The sequence below is a fragment of the Pantherophis guttatus genome, chromosome 1 (assembly GCF_059756535.1).
Source record: "Pantherophis guttatus breed Tessera chromosome 1, ASM5975653v1, whole genome shotgun sequence".
NCBI lineage: Eukaryota > Metazoa > Chordata > Lepidosauria > Squamata > Colubridae > Pantherophis > Pantherophis guttatus.
The window spans coordinates 68626802-68641527 of record NC_142063.1 but is presented as its reverse complement, the minus strand read 5'-3'; the positions used below and the strand labels follow the sequence as shown (position 1 = coordinate 68641527).

At 39.3% G+C, this 14726-nt stretch overlaps 1 protein-coding gene across 4 annotated transcripts in view; it reads left to right on the top strand.

Moving 5' to 3' along the window:
• Nucleotides 1–14726, top strand: part of LTK (leukocyte receptor tyrosine kinase) — a 113183-nt gene that overhangs the window by 36802 nt on the left and 61655 nt on the right. For 2 of the 4 annotated variants that reach the window (XM_034417804.2, XM_034417806.2), the window contains exons 2-4: nucleotides 460–558; nucleotides 5771–5923; nucleotides 10443–10659. In XM_034417804.2, the coding sequence (XP_034273695.2) occupies nucleotides 460–558; nucleotides 5771–5923; nucleotides 10443–10659 (469 nt within the window). The remainder of the gene's footprint in view (nucleotides 1–459; nucleotides 559–5770; nucleotides 5924–10442; nucleotides 10660–14726) is intronic. The other 2 variants (XM_087875964.1, XM_034417805.2) reach the window with 1 other exon arrangement.

The following is a 14726-nucleotide window of genomic DNA, read 5'->3' as shown; positions in this document are numbered from 1 at the left end:
GTGTGTGTGTGTGTGTGTGTGTATGAGGGGTGGGTTCTACTTACCTTTACTACCGGTTTGCATTGCGCCCGCAAGCACGCACTTCGCTTGCTCTGTTCTGCGCATGCACAGATCACCTATGATGACATCCGGATCAGTGGGCGGAGCCTCCTGCCAGTTTTACTACCGGTTCTTGCGAACCGGTCCAAACTGGGGGCAACCCACCACTGGTGTGTGTGTATGGAGAGAGGGGGGGGAGGGAGGGAGGGAGGAAGAGAGAGAGAGAGAGAGAGAATTTTTAAAAAAGGAATGAAAGAGACATGTTTTCTTGTAAATAAACCATTCTTGGATTATTATTTTCAAGTCACTCACTATAACTCCAGGAACTTCCATCAGCCAATATTGTCACTCTCTCTCTATTCACTGAAGTCTTTGGTACCATTTAATTTTTTGTTTTCATACTGTTGTTCTCTGTTGCAGATGTTGCTTTAACTAAATCAGATGAGAAAGACTCATCTTTCCCCTATGTACCTCCAGAAAGGAACTGGATTCTTTCTTCTGGTCATTCTTCCCATCCAGGTACTTTACTCTTTCTTCTTTAAAACATTTCCATCAAATTGCGCAGTTTGCTTTTCTTTTGCTGTGCATGCAGTTCTCTTCTTTCCAATGAAGAGCTCAGCTGGTATTGGTCTTTTGTTACAGTTTATGTTTTAAACAGCCTTGGTGAACCATTCAGATTATTACCCTCTCTTATTCTTATCTAGAGAATCTAAAGAATTCAATAATTTTCAACAACCTCTCATCTACCTTAAGGATCCTAAGAAGACATACAAGTGCTACTGCTATAGACCTTTAAGGTTTAGGGAAGAGGTGAATGAAAAATGAGTAAACTGAATAAATATTTTAAGCTAGGGCTGACTTTCAGTGTGCATACAACTGATAGGGATGTAGATTTTGATGTAAGGTTAAATGAATGTACATTAAATCTAGCCTGAGGATGATAAGAGATATAATCTGTTACGTAGTTAGTGCATTAGTTCTCATTTAAACCAAGCTTTCAGAAAAAATGATATTTATTTCATTCACGAATAAAGTTCAGGAATGTGGAAAAAAATGTGGAAAAGCTCAAAACAGACATTTTAAAGCATTCTGAGCTTGAAACAAAACATGTCTGTTTTAAGACTTTGTACAAGATTGAGACAAAACCTGGCTGTTTTGAGCAGTCGTGGAATACTATCTTGAAATAGTCCATTCAAACCATCAAACCATTCAGATCTCAAAATGGATTTTTTAAATGCTCCCAAGGTTAAAACAAAATGTTAGCATTGAAAGGGTTTTATTTCAAAGATGGAAGAAAATACCGAGCCATTCTAAGTGTTGTTGCAATGGAACATAGTCAACTTGATGTTTCAAGGAAGTATTTTTAGCAGACCTGTTTCTGACTTTTTTTCTTTTCATGTACATGTTGGATAAGATCAGTCTTGTCTGATATCTTCTTTCAGTTGTAGCAAGCCAAATGCTTCCAAGAATCCAGAAGCATGACAACAAATAGCAATAGTATTTAGATTTATATACTACCCAACAGCATTCTCTGGGTAGTTTACAATGTATTTATATATTGTCCCCAACAATCTGGGTCTTCATTTTACAAACCTCAGAAGGATGGAAGACTGAATCAACCATGAGATCCGTCAGGATCGAACTCCAGACTGTGGGTAGAGTTTGCCTGAAATACTGCACTTGAACCACTGCACCACCAGCAGTGATTACCCTCTATTTGTTCCATAGCAATTGGGCATGCTCTTTTCATTTTAAATAGTGTTTTCCAGATACATTTGACAGCATGTTCCATCGATAAATTCCAAAATGTATGAAGAAATATTTGTAAATAAACTTGCAAAAACTGTAGAAAAATATATTTTGTTCTCAACTATTCTTGAGCCTAAGGAGTGATGTATTGGCAGTGTTAATCTTTAGATCAAGTTATTCAATAAATATTTAATCCCAATAAAGTCTTATTTATTTTCTTCAGCAACTGTTTCTCAAGAAAGGAACTGGACAAGACAAGCAGGTAGTTAATAGTACCATGTTTCCCCGAAAATAAGACCCTGTCTTATATTTTTTTGAACCCTGAAATAAGTGCTTGGCCTTATTGCCATGTGCTCAAAAGCCCAATTGGCCTTATTATCAGGGGATGTCTTATTTTGGGGGAAACAGTTTAGTAGTAATATTACTACCATATTTTTCGGAGTATAAAACGCACCCGAGTATAAGACACAGGTTAGTTTTTGGGGAGGAAAATAGGAAAGAAAAATCTGCCTACCAGGTATTCATCTGGCTAGCATCCTTCGTCTGGTCAGCTCCAGCACATTATTTTGCTGGTTTTTTATCCCCTGCTTGGGGATAAAAAACAGCTTCTAAGACACAGCTGAGAGGAAGCAGCAATGAGAAAAGCAGGCAAAGCACGGGGGAGATTGCTTCACTCGGCTAGTGCCTAGTTAGGGCTGAAAAAAAGCTTCTAAAGAACATATGAGAGTTGGAGCAAAGCATGGAGATCGCTAGCGCTTCCTTAAAGCAGAGCGGAGAGTCGAGGGAGCAGGCAAAGCTGGGAAGATCGCTTCACTTGCTAGCGCCTCATTAGCACCTCGTTAGGGCTGAAAAAAAGCTTCAGAAAAAGCTACATTCGGAGTATAAAACACACCCAAATTTTCAGCCTCTTGTGGGGGGGAAAGGTGCGTCTTATACTCCGAAAAATACGGTAATCTTGTAATCATTTCTCTTTAGTATATGTTTTCTGTGTGCTTTCCCTGTGTTCTTGTATTTTTATAAAGAACCTGATAAATTCAACCATGCAGCTTTAGAGGAAAAAAAAAATCTTACCCCAAATATTTGTTACTCCAAATTAATTCAGCTGAGTGGAAAACACATCCTATGTAATACAAAACATTTTTTTAATCAAGTATTATTTGGAGAAATTTGTTTTTGTTTCAAGCCAGAACCCATATGACATGCATTCTTCACATAACATGCACTACAAACTGAAGAGAAGGTACGTGTTTTATTTAATTATTTCATGCCTACATGTCACTGAGGCTTGAAATGCTTTAGAAGAAAAAAGATTTGGGAGTTGGAATGTGAATGATCAATTTGCAAATACAGCCAATTCCTCAAGCCCCCCTCCTCTTCAGGGTACTTTTCCTTCATGTCACATAATCTGGATAAGACTAGAATAGTACAGACATAATAATGCAAAGTGTGTATTTTAAACTACTGAAGGATATATGGATGTAAAAATAATGGGAATGAGGCAAATATGCATTTTTTTGCTTGGGGCTAACAGCGCTCAGATAACAAAACATATTTTTGAAAAGAAAACATGTTCTAGTTTAAAGTAAAATATCCAGTGTCTTATAATCAATTTTTAAAAATAATTTTTAGACTCTGGTACATTTAGGGGCCATCAGCTTTGCTTTGTTCAATTTTTGCAGACCCACATACAAGGAAAACATTATTTAAATGTGGACAGCTATGAAAAGGTCTCCAAACTTGTAAACTCGGTGCAGCTGTTCTGTGTGCCTCAGAAAAAAAATTGAATGTGTAGAACAGGGCTGTCAAAATCCCGGCCCGCGGGCCAGATGTGTCACATGCTGGCCATGCCTACACCTGGTTTAGTGAAGGGGAAAAAAGTCCCAATACTTCATGTGACGCGGCCATGACGATGTGAGTTTGACACCCCTGGTGTAGAAGCTAGGAATAAGAAATCTTACTAAATTCTTGGAAGGCCTGCTCTATTTGTGACATTGAATGTATTGGTTTTTAATGAAGAAAATGGTGACCAAACACACACATTTAACTAATAAATATTTCAGTAGTAAAAGAATGCTCAAACATATCCAGTGGCTGGCTAATTGTATGCAGAGGCATAGAATTTCAAATTGGTGCTCATTATCTCGTTTTTGAGATATTAGATTTTTTAATTGTTTAATGGGTTTTAGTCATAAGGTTCTTAATTTTCGGCCAAAAGGTATAATTCTTTTAAATTTTTAAATTTTGTATTGGATGTTTTTTACTTGGCTGTGCACCACCCTGAGTCCACCAGGAGAAGGGCGGTATACAAATTTAAATAAAAATAAAAAAAATAAAAATAAAAAAATTATCAGAATCAGAATAGAGCTGGAGGGACTTTGGAGGTCTTCTAGTCCAACCCACTGCTTGAGCACAGGAGACCCTGTACCATTTCAGACTCTTCTTTAAAACCTCCAGTGATGAAGAACTCGCAACTTCTGAAGCCATTCCACTGGTTAATTGTTCTCACTGTTAAGAAGTTTCACCTTAGTTCTAGGTTGTTTCTCTCCTTGATTAGTTTCCATCCATTGATTTTTGTCTTGCTTTCTAGTGCTTTGGAAAATAAGTTGTCCGTAGTCCTTCTTTTCTACAGACTAGACAAAACCAATTCCTGCAACTGTTTGTCACATGTTTTAGTCTCCAGGCCCTTCATCATCTTAGTTGCTCTTCTATCATTTATGGCTTTCAGAATTTTGCTTAGTTACATTTTTAATTACAGAACAGGCTGTCACCTCTGAACAACTGCTGGGTGGAGCAAAGCGTTCTCCTAGTTTTACTGAAGTAGCCAATGTAAATTGGAGTCTGAATAACGTCAGAGGGGATGTACAGCCAAATGAAAAGAGCACTTAAGGTGCTCTTGTGTCACAGGCTAAATCAATTTTATGAGTGAAGCAATAAGTAAACATGCTAGTAAATTGAATATTTGTTCAGTCATCATTCTTCTCCATTTGATAGGTTTCATGCAAATTAGACAGAAATGTATGTATAAATTAGTGTGGGTTTTCTTTTTCTTATTAAAGGAGACATTCTGAAAAGCATAACTGTTAGATGAGAAAGTTTTGAAATGGTAGCTAATCAGCACCACAGACAACTTAGCTCTTTTTTAAGCTTGCAAAACTTAATTTCCTGCATTCTTAAAATTGATCCTAAAGAGGAATACTCCATCAGAACATTGCTGAAATGAATGGCGTACTGTTATAACTGCTCCATATCAGTGGTGGATTTCAAATTTTTTTACTACCAGTTCTGTGGGTGTGGCTTAGTGGGCGTGGCGTGGCTTGGTAGGCGTGGCTTGTGACTATGGTAGAGGAAGGATACTGTAAAATCTCCATTCCCACCCCACTCCAGGGGAAGGATATTGTAAAATCTCCATCCCCCACAATCCAGGGGAAGGTTATTGCAAAATCCCCATTTCCTCCTGATCAGCTGGGACTCGGGAGGCAGAGAATAGATGGGGGTGGGGCCAGTCAGAATTTTTACTACTGGTTCTCCGAACTATTCAAAATTTCCGCTAACAGTTCTCCAGAACTGGTCAGAACCTGCTGAAACCTACCTCTGCTCCATATGACACGTCTTTTTCTTTGAATCAGTGACCAACTACTAAAATGCATTCAGAAAAAAATATGAGTTAATATCCTCTGTAGATAGCTCAAGCACGCTGTGGTATTCATCCAATCAGCAAAGTCAGGACTTTGTCAGTAACAACCGTGCAACAGTTAATTTTACATCACTTCTTTACTGTTATTAGAATATAGTGGGAAATAATCTGGGACAAAGGATATCTTCTATTTTATGTTTGCATATAGCCAGATGTGTTGTGTTGTGTCTGATAAAAAATAAATGTAACTCATTTATTAAAGTTGGTATCATTGATTATAGTAATATCTTGATTGATTGGCTGGTTGGTTGATTGCCATTAATGATTTTTTTGTCTCTTTTATAATAGAAACTCCATGTAATTTTGGATGGAACTGTTCTTGGATTATGTCTGCTAATAGCTTTGGACAACCTGACTGGCTACTATCTTCAGTTGTTGCTCTGACTTCTCAAGAAGATCAACACATTATGGACATAAGCTCATCCAGCAGAGATCTGGAAGGTTATAAATTTTTGCTCCATCTTTATATTTGTGGTTAATTACCTGTCTGCCTAGAGAGCTTCCTTTCCCCGTTGGATTTACTACTGTATGGTACCCAACACAGTGGTGAAATCCAATTTTTTTTACTACCGGTTCTGTGGGCGTAGCATGGTGGGCGTGGTGTGGCTTGGTGGGTGTGGCAGGTGAAGGATACTGCAAAATCCCCATTCCCTCCCCACTCCTTGGGGAAGGATATTGCAAAACCTCCATTCCCACCCCACTCTGGGGCCAGCCAGAGGTGGTATTTGCCGGTTCTCTGAACTGCTCAAAATTTCCGCTACCGGTTCTCCAGAACCTGTCAGAACCTGCTGGATTTCACCCCTGCCAACACTGCTGAAGCAAACAAGAATGGCTGTCATGAATGAAGGCAAATATATATGTCTCAGGACAATGTTGCAGGATCCAATCTGGGTTGGTCACCGGGAACAGAGGTTTTGTCTTCTGAGCTTTCAAACTCATGCTGGAGCCCATCCACAAGAAACTTCTCTCTGCTAGAGAACTTCTCTCAGCCAGCCAACAGGGAACCACAGCAGGGAGACAAAAGAGCTTCATTTATCTGGGAGCCTGAAAGGACTCTTGATTTAAATCATATGGTAAAAAGCACCCAAAGAAGAAAGAACAACATCAGCAAAAGAAACCCAAACAAACCCAACCCTCGCCTGTTTTTGGAAATGGTTCAAGGGGGAACAAGTATGCATTCATGCACACACGTACACAAAGAGAGGGAGAAAGAGAGAGGGAGAAAGAGAGAGGGAGAAAGAGAAAGATGAGAGAAAGAGAGATGAAAGACAGAGAGGGCTGCCTCCTGTTTCCTGCTGCAGTCGGGCAGCGAAAGAGAGAGAGATTCAGCTCTGTCTGCTCCCCTCGAGGCAACCTCATGGCGCTGTGCTGTATCAGCCTGACAGTCACTCCTTTTGCAACACAAGGTTTATTTCCAGAGACAGAAAGAATGTGGCCAAATTTCCTTACAGTTATTCCCTGGGGCTGGGGGGTGGGGAGTGAGGGTGGGGAGTGGGGGAGAGGAGGGAGGAAGAGATAGAGAGAGAGAAAGAAAGAAAGAAAGAAAGAAAGAGAGAGAGAGGGAGAGAGAGAGAGAGAGAGAGAGAGAGAAAGAGAGAGAGAGAGAGAGAGAGAAAGAAAGAGGAAGCAATTTTTTGATTTCACCACTGGTTTGTACGGAGGATTGGTGGGGGGTGGGAATGCGCAGCCCTCCGGGATGGAGAGCGGGTCAAGAGAAGGCTCCAATGTTCACTTGGGTGGTGGAGGAAAACTCAAAGTGTTGGGGGCTTCAGAAAGGGCAGGATGTGCTTCAAAATGTTCTAACAGTGAGTGATGTCAAGTTGGCCACGCCCACTTGGTCACATGACCACCATCAAGCCATGCCCACAGAACCGGTAGCAAACATTTTGACATTTCACCCTTGCCCCCACACATATTGAAGTGTTTGAAATGTTAACTTGGTATATCAGCCATTATTTCTGCTTGCTCCTAACCCGTCATAGGAATGCCACAGCTCCATGACAGAGCATGTGCATTAAATATTATTGGGCACCAGCTAAGGCTGGAAGTACTGCTATTTGAAAGGGAGCTGCTAGGAAGCTGCTGTCAATCAAACTAGACCACTCTACCCTGACCTGATAACTTGTAGAACCACTATTCTCCATTTGATGTCCACCAGCCTCCATCACTGCAGGTCAATTACATCTGATTAAGAAATGATAGATTAGTTTACTATTGAACTAGATGGACTAATCATCTAACTTCAACATTTATAGTTGGGTGTAAACCCCTTATATGACTTTTCCATGAAATAGAAAAAAAAAACCCCACAGCTATGATTTATGATTTTCATTATAAAAAAAACCTGGAAAATAGAAAAAGGAAGCTTTTTCTAAACATAGACTAAGAGATAATTTTGTAATTGTACTTATATTTGCCGCAAAGGAAATCAGAAGCATCTTTTTGTTTTTAAGTCTTTCTTTCTGCATTGTTTATTTCTTGCTTCTATTTTAGTTTGTATTAGTTTTTACATGCTTTGTAAAACTTTTAATAAAAGATTATTTAAAAAAAGAAATAGATTAATGATCTCAGTGTAAAGCAATCTCCCTTGTTTCCCTGCAGAGGATTGAGAACTGAAAAAAGACACTCTTATGGTGTGTGTTTTTATGCAGCCAGAAGCTACAGTATATGGAGACTAGCTTCCTAGAGAACAGTTGTTTATCTATCTACTGTGCAGAAAATCAAAGGAGGAAAGGAAGATTAATGTTGTTGTGTTGCTGAAATGAGATTGGGAATGATTTTACTCCATATCCTCTGAAATTCAATGTGACAAAACATTGATGTCTCCAGGCATTCGAAGATACCTTATTAAGATTTTTCAAGAAACCATTAAAGGAGGCCATTTGTTGATTTGAGGTCCAATATCATCAATACAGGGATGATACCCAGCTTTGTATTTTGATCCATGGACAGCCAAGGGATGTCATCAATGATCTGCCCCAATGGCCAGAAGCCATGCAGGTCTGAATGGGGAGGAACAGATTCAGACTTAATCCTCAAATTAAGAAGCTTTGGATTTTTGCCCCACCTCCATCATCCCCACACACAAAATCTGACATCTTTCTATTTTTAGGCTTAATGGGATTGCACTTCTCCATTTAAATCTTGAGTGCTGTCTAGGGTTTGTCTTGAACTGATAGCTCCTACTCATGCTCTAGTCACTTCACAGTTGGATGTGCAATGTATTCAACATGAGGCTGCCCTTGAAGACTACAGAACCTACAGCTGGTCCCAAAGACAGCACTGCCGGCAATGCTGAGTATATTTTGATGTATCCATGTGCACCTATTGCTTTAAGAGCTACAATGGGATTTCAAGGGCAGTATTCATCTATAAAACTTCTCATGGCGCAAGACCAGGTTGTTTGAGTCATGTATTTGCCATAGTGCTCTCATTCAGCAGAGTTTATGCACTTTGGGTCCTTTCAGTTAAACAACGCCACCTGTTTGGACCCAGTAATTGTGCCTTTTCTATTGTGATAATATCCCTTCAAAGATCCACATATCTCCCACCTCAATGATGTTTCACACACCTCTTAAAATGTGGCTGTTCTTCCAAGCCTTGGATAGAGAGGTTGTGAAATCTCTGCAAATTGTATTTTTTGGTCTGTGGAATGTGAACCCTCATACCAGTGGTGAAATATAATTTTTTTTACTACTGGTTCTGTGGGCGTAGCTTGGTGAGCAGGGCAGGGGAAGAATACTGCAAAATCTCCATTGCCACCCCACTTCAGCGGTAGGATACTGCAAAATCCCCATTCCCTCCCCACTCCTGGGGGAAGAATATTTCAAACTCTCCATTCCCACCCCACTCTGGGACCAGCAGAGGTGATATTTGCCAGTTCTCCGGAGCACTCAAAATTTCCGTTACTGGTTGTCCAGAACTTCTCAAAATTTCCACTACCAGTTCTCCAGAACCTGTCAGAACCTGCTGGATTTCACCCCTGCCTCATACATAATCTTTTTTTCTTCTTACTGCTTTCCATTTTTAAGTGTAAGTTGCCCAGACTAATTCTGGAGACAAAAAGCCTCTAAATTCAGTCAGTCAGTCAGTCAGTCAGTCAGTCAGTCTGTCTGTCAGTCAGTCAGTCAGTCAGTCAGTCAGTCAGTCAGTCAATAATCAATCAATCGAAGTTCTTTGCAGGCATACGTTTGTTGTATGTGGGGGAGGGGGAGAGAGTAGTGTATGTATATATAACTTTTGTCCTGGTTTCATTTGTTACATATGATGACCATGAAATCATAAATCTAAGTTAAATGGTTTCTCTCAACTCTCTTCTGTGAAAGGGCAGTCAGTTGTAGGGGACAACCATTCCTTTCTGATCATGTCAGTATTTCATCAAGGCCAGAAAAACTCTTTCAGACAATTGCAAAATCTATCTTTGTTTTAGAGGAAACAGATAATCATTATTCAACTGGATAAAATTTTGGTCCTGCAAGATTTCCTCCCATTTTCATATAACTTTCTATTTCATTTAAATGTGTTTGTCCCAAGGATTTACATAGAAACAAGACTTCATAAATATATATATATATATATTTGGCTTCATTTCAGTCATAGAGCAGAATGCTTGAAGAACAGTTTGATAAATATAGGGAACCCTATGGTCACAAACTATGGATATATATAAATCTCATTGAAGGGAGTTATTTTTGAATGAGTATGGATAAAATCTGACTATATCTTTGAGAACATTTGCCATAGACTATGTAGGTCTTTACAGAAAGATCAATGTGTGATTTAAATTCTATTTTTCTCAATTATTTCCAGCTTCTTTATTCTTCTCTTCAAAAATTTAATTCATATTTTTATTGAAGCTATTTTCGCAATCTGTCACTATTTCTCTATATATTTCTAATTTCTCTTATTATTTTTCTTTGCTGTTAATGTATTTTCTCCCCAACCTTTTCTTTCCCTGTAGGGGATATTCTTCTCCTGAACCCTAGCAGGATCTCGGATAGATGCACATTCAGCCTCCACAGTCCAATCCTGCCATGGAGCTCCAGTTCATGTCTGTTGGAGCTAGCAGTATATTCACAGGGCCTCAGTCTTGCAGGACTCTCTGCTGAAGTGCACTATGTGGACACAAACCAAAGTAAAGCTGTTCATCTGCAAGAAGGACATGAGGAGGATGCCTGGTGAGTTTTGTTCTTGATTAGAGACTTGGAAGATGCACATTAAACACTAACCAGGAAACCTGCACTCTGAGCCACAAATAATTTAAGGAAAACTGATGAGACACAGCAGGTTATGTAACTTGAAAGCCATTTATTCTATTATCTAATGTTAAGAACTAGAGCACTGAGAATATTAGTTTTTTTTTTTAAAAAAAATCTCTGAATGGAAGGTCCCAGTTGAACCAAAATTAAGAAATCTTCCCAAATCTAGGACAAACACTTGAGTTTGCAACTCCAAACCTAATGACCCTTGTCCTTTTGCTAAGCGTTCAAATCCTTCACTAAAGGATTTTCTCTAAATATTTAGAGAAATATTTTGTTTTCTCTTGCAAAGTATTAGTTTTCCCTAGCAAAAAGGCCAGGGAATTTCTAGAAGCTTGGCACTCTGAAAAATTAGTCATCAATAGGCACATAGACATAAACAATATCTACATAGCAGGCGTAAAATGCTACCAGTTCGGGCCAGTTCGCCCAAACCGGTAGTAAAAAATGCTAATGGTTCACTGAACCGGTAGTAAAAAAAAAAGTTCCAAAGATCAGCTGAGCAACGCATGATCGTCGGAACTTCTCCCCCCCACCCACACACACTTTTTAAAGCATTTTTAACTACTGGTTCTGGAGAACAGGTAGTAAAAAAAGCTTAAAAAGTAAAAAAAAAAAAGTTTCAACAATCGTGCGTTGCTCAGCTGATCTTTGGAACTTTTTAAAACTTTTTAAGCATTTGTTACTACCGGTTCTCCGAAACCGGTAGTTAAAAATGCTTTTAAAAAGTAAAAAAAAAAAAGGTTCTGATGATTGCGTGACACAGCTATGATCACCGGAACTTTTTTTTACCTTTTTAAAGCATTTTTTTAACAGCAGTTCTGGAGAACCGGTAGTAAAAAATGCTTTTAAAAAGTTTTTTAAAAGGTTCCCAAGCTCGCACGCCACAGCTGATTCCCCCCTCCAGCTGTTCTACTTACCCTCCCAAGCCTCCTTTTGGCACGTACTGTGTACGCGCGCACACAGCATGTGTTTGGTGCACACTATGCTTGCACGTGTGCAGTGCACGCTTGGCGCACAGCATGCATGTGCAGCCAGTGAAGCGGTAGCAAACCGGTTCAGATTTCCCCACTGCTGCATAGTATGCAAAAGAGACAATCAACTAGTCAAAAAGGGAACAAAAATACCAAAATGCCTCCCTACCAGCAATCAGAAGCCAGATGAACATAGATTAACTATAAATTTAACTTCAGACCAACAATCAAATAAATAATACCCCAATCAAGGAACTTCCAAACAAGCTAATAGTTGTTGTGGCCCGCCAGCGGCCTGCACGGATGGTGGCTGATCCCGATGAAGAGGGGGCTGGTGTGGTGTCGCGCCAGCAGCCTGCACAGCCAGCGCTCGCGTCGGACAGCGAGGAGGCTGAAGAGGATGTGATGCCAGAGGCAGAGACTCAGCCAGGGCCTTCAGAACCTCCAGAGGCTCCTTCCAGTGGAGAGAGCGAAGTGGAGGAGCCTCTCCTCAATGCTCGGGCACGCAGGGCTGCCAAAAGGCAGGAGTGGCTACTCAGGAGGAGGTCTACTCGAGAGTAGGGCTTGAGGATAATTGGCCACTCCCTTAGCCTATTTAAGTCGCATGCAGCTAGTGCTTTCTTGCTAGAAACAACGTCTCATTACTACAGAGCATCTTGGAGAGGGAGCAATTTCTCATATCTGGTTTTCTGGGCTGGTTGCCAACCTTTGTCGGACTTTGTTCTTAATAACTTTGATAAGGACCTTTTGCATGGGAAGCCTGCATTCTTGAAAGGGGTTTGTTTGGAATTAAACAGTGTTTGCGAAGCTTGGTGTGTGTCACATTCTCTGGGAATCCGAAGCTGGGGCAGAACAATAGTAAACAGCCCAACCAAAGAACCACTAAGACCAGCCCCAGCAATACTGACAGAGCAAGCAAACGCTAGTCCTTACTATCACTGATGATGTTACCTAGATTGGATTATGAAACATCTACATGAAAACAACCAAGCTCAAAGAGCACCAAGGACCCCTCATTTCAACCCTGAGTTACAAATATTCTCCTTTATTTTTCTCTGTTTATGTTATTAGTATTGAAATAACATCTAGCTACTTAGATGTTTCTTTGGTATATGCTGTAAGCTGTGTGACTATACAGGTATGTCACACAAGCCAAACATCTTGAGAGGCATCAAAATAATTTGGTTCTGGTATAATTCACTGTGTTGCATCCTTGAGAAGTTAAACTGAAGCTGTTCTATAGAATAACTGTTTTTAAAATGTTATGGAAGAGGAATGAGTTTTGTTGGAGAAGATTGAGACTGATCTGAAAGTGAATTGAATAATTACCAACTACAAGAGTAATACAGAAAAAGATGATACACCGGACATATAAAAGACACCAGCTGAGTTGTTAATAATTGAAGGGGCTGTATATTTTATTTATTTTTCACATTTCTGAACTTCCCTCAAAGATGTATACAAATAACAAGCCAAGAGACTGACCTAGAGAAAAGAATGAAACAATCAACAAAATCTTTGAAAGAATAAAGTTCACTTGAGAAGAAGAAAACAACAACACACTACCATTCTGGATATCCTCATCAGCAAATAGCAGGAAGTTAGCAACACATCTATTGTAAAATCATCCACTCTAACCAAGTGCTTCACTACTAAAGGCACAGAGCAAACCTCACTCACTTCCAACACTGAAGATGTTTTCTAGTTGGGTAATGAAACATTTGCAAGGAAACAACCAATTTCAGAGAGCACCAAGGGCTCCACAGTTCAATCCTGAACTAAAATTATTCTCCTGTATTGGCAATGCTCACTAATCTTTTTAAAGTTAAAAACATGGTCAAAGGGGTGAGTGATTTTTTTTTTTTTTGCACCATCTTGCATCCTCATGATGCCTCACAAAATGCGCTGGTTTCCCCTTAAAAATGATATAGATGCAGGTTTATGTAAACAGACCTATCCTATAGAGCTCCACAATAAATATTTTGTTTCAGACCCTTCATGTCTTCCTCAGGAAGAGGCTTTCTCAGCAGAAAACTCTCAAATACAAATACAAGACTCGTTCTTGAAGGCAAGAATGAAGCAAACAGATCATCATCCATCTGCATTGTAAAGAAGTATTTTTATAAGCCTTGCTTTAGTGTTGCAGTCTTTTTCCTCCCAAGTGACTGATTGACATTTGACTTGGTAGCCATGTGGAGCTCAGACATAATGGGTACATTATTGTTCTTTCTCACTTGGAAACCACAGGTTACCATACCTGATCAGCACAAACTATTCTTTTCTTCCTTCTGTCTGTCTATCTGTCCATCCATCATTACCAGAGATGTGTTGACCTCCACTTTATGTTTGTACCTATATATGAGCATGGAGCATTGTTAGCTAATTTAACAAGATGCATCCTTTTGACATAAAATCAGCGGTAAAAGTATTGCCCTGCTGAGTTTATCTGAATTACTGCTTCAGCAATCCATCTTCCACTGTCTACACCCTAGGCTTCATTCTGAATTCCATTAAATAAATTAAATTGGCTCAAAAAGCCTCTTTCTTGGCTCAAGCAGAAAAGGGTGCTTGCTGATATCTCTGGAAAGGAACTGCTTCTTTCATACCTTGCAGTTTGGGATCTGCAAGAATCTACTATAAAAATGAATGGCTGATAGCCTACACAAGAATCTTACTGAAATTCAAAGCGATTTTACAATTTCATTCTGAAAGTCCTGATAAATAATTTTTAAAAAGCAAGCATAGCTGCTTTTAACACTTACTAGATGTAGGCTTGTTTTTAAATAGTTTTTAAAATAGATTATTACTTTGTTGTGCTTTTGATGCTATTTATAATATGTGATGTTTATTGTTTTGCTTGAATTGCTCTTAAATATAAGTACATATTTTAAAAATTGTGATTATATATCATGTGTACAGTACTGGTTTGAAAACTATTTAGGTACACTACTATAATGCACACAATAATCTGGTATACTCAGAGTTAATGGCTTTTGTTTGCTGTGACACTCT